The following is a 953-nucleotide window of genomic DNA, read 5'->3' on the forward strand; positions in this document are numbered from 1 at the left end:
CGTCGTTGAGCAAATCTTCAAATCATGCGTACGCGTCAGTCACGCACACGCGTCGCCATGGAAAGCTCCAAATCACGCGTACGCGTCAGTCATGCATACGCGTCGCTCCTTGCTGCCATCTCCTTCGATTCTTGTGCTGCAGAAACTCCGTCAAATTCTGCCAAATGCTACCTAAAATAAACAAAATTGCAAAAGACTCAAAGTAGCATCCATATTGGCTAAAAGATAATTAATTCTTTATTAAACTCAATAATTTAAGTGCAAATTCACTAGAAAAATATAGGAAAGATGCTCACGCATCAGTTAGATGCGTACCCGAATACTCAGTTAAGAGGAGAGCTAAGAGGATTATCAGATCATTGCCCTTTGACAGTGGAAGATAGAAGAATAGTTCAGGGTCCAAGACCATTCCACAGTTTAGACTCGTGGTTCACACATGAAGGCTTCCTAAGGATGGTAAAGGAAGAATGGAGGAGATTAGGAGATGTACAGTTTATAGATAAGCTGAAGGTGTTGTCAAAACCTTTGGGTAGATGGCACAAGCAGCACTTTGTGAATGTAACAGAGAAGATAAATAAGTTTAAGGACGAGATAAAGAAGGTAGATGATATGGTTAGTAGCGGGATATGTGATGGTATAGTAGAGGCAAGAAGAAAGGCGTTAGTCAGGTGTTGTGAGATATGGTATGCGAGACAAGATATACACTGGAAGCAAATGTCTAGATCTCGACATGCTAAAGAGATGGACAAAAACACAAGGTACTTCCACAATATTGCATCAGCAAGAGAAAGGAATAACTGGATTGAGTCATTAGTGATTAATGAGAGATTGGTGAGGAATCATACAAAAATTAAGGTTGCCATTAGAGATTTTTATAAGAACATGTACCATTAAGAAGCTTCTCAAAATATTAGCTTCTAAGATAGTTTAGTCAATCGGTTGGAGATGGAGGA

General features: G+C 39.7%; 1 protein-coding gene across 1 annotated transcript; it reads left to right on the forward strand.

Annotated features, from left to right (window-relative positions):
- The first annotated feature begins 288 nt into the window (after nt 1–288).
- Nucleotides 289–894, forward strand: LOC130934775 (uncharacterized). The gene has a single exon (XM_057864311.1). It carries the CDS (start codon nt 289–291, stop codon nt 892–894), a length of 606 nt encoding a protein of 201 aa, XP_057720294.1.
- The last annotated feature ends 59 nt before the right edge of the window (nt 895–953 follow it).

The sequence above is a fragment of the Arachis stenosperma genome, chromosome 6 (assembly GCF_014773155.1).
Source record: "Arachis stenosperma cultivar V10309 chromosome 6, arast.V10309.gnm1.PFL2, whole genome shotgun sequence".
NCBI classification, from domain to species: domain Eukaryota; kingdom Viridiplantae; phylum Streptophyta; class Magnoliopsida; order Fabales; family Fabaceae; genus Arachis; species Arachis stenosperma.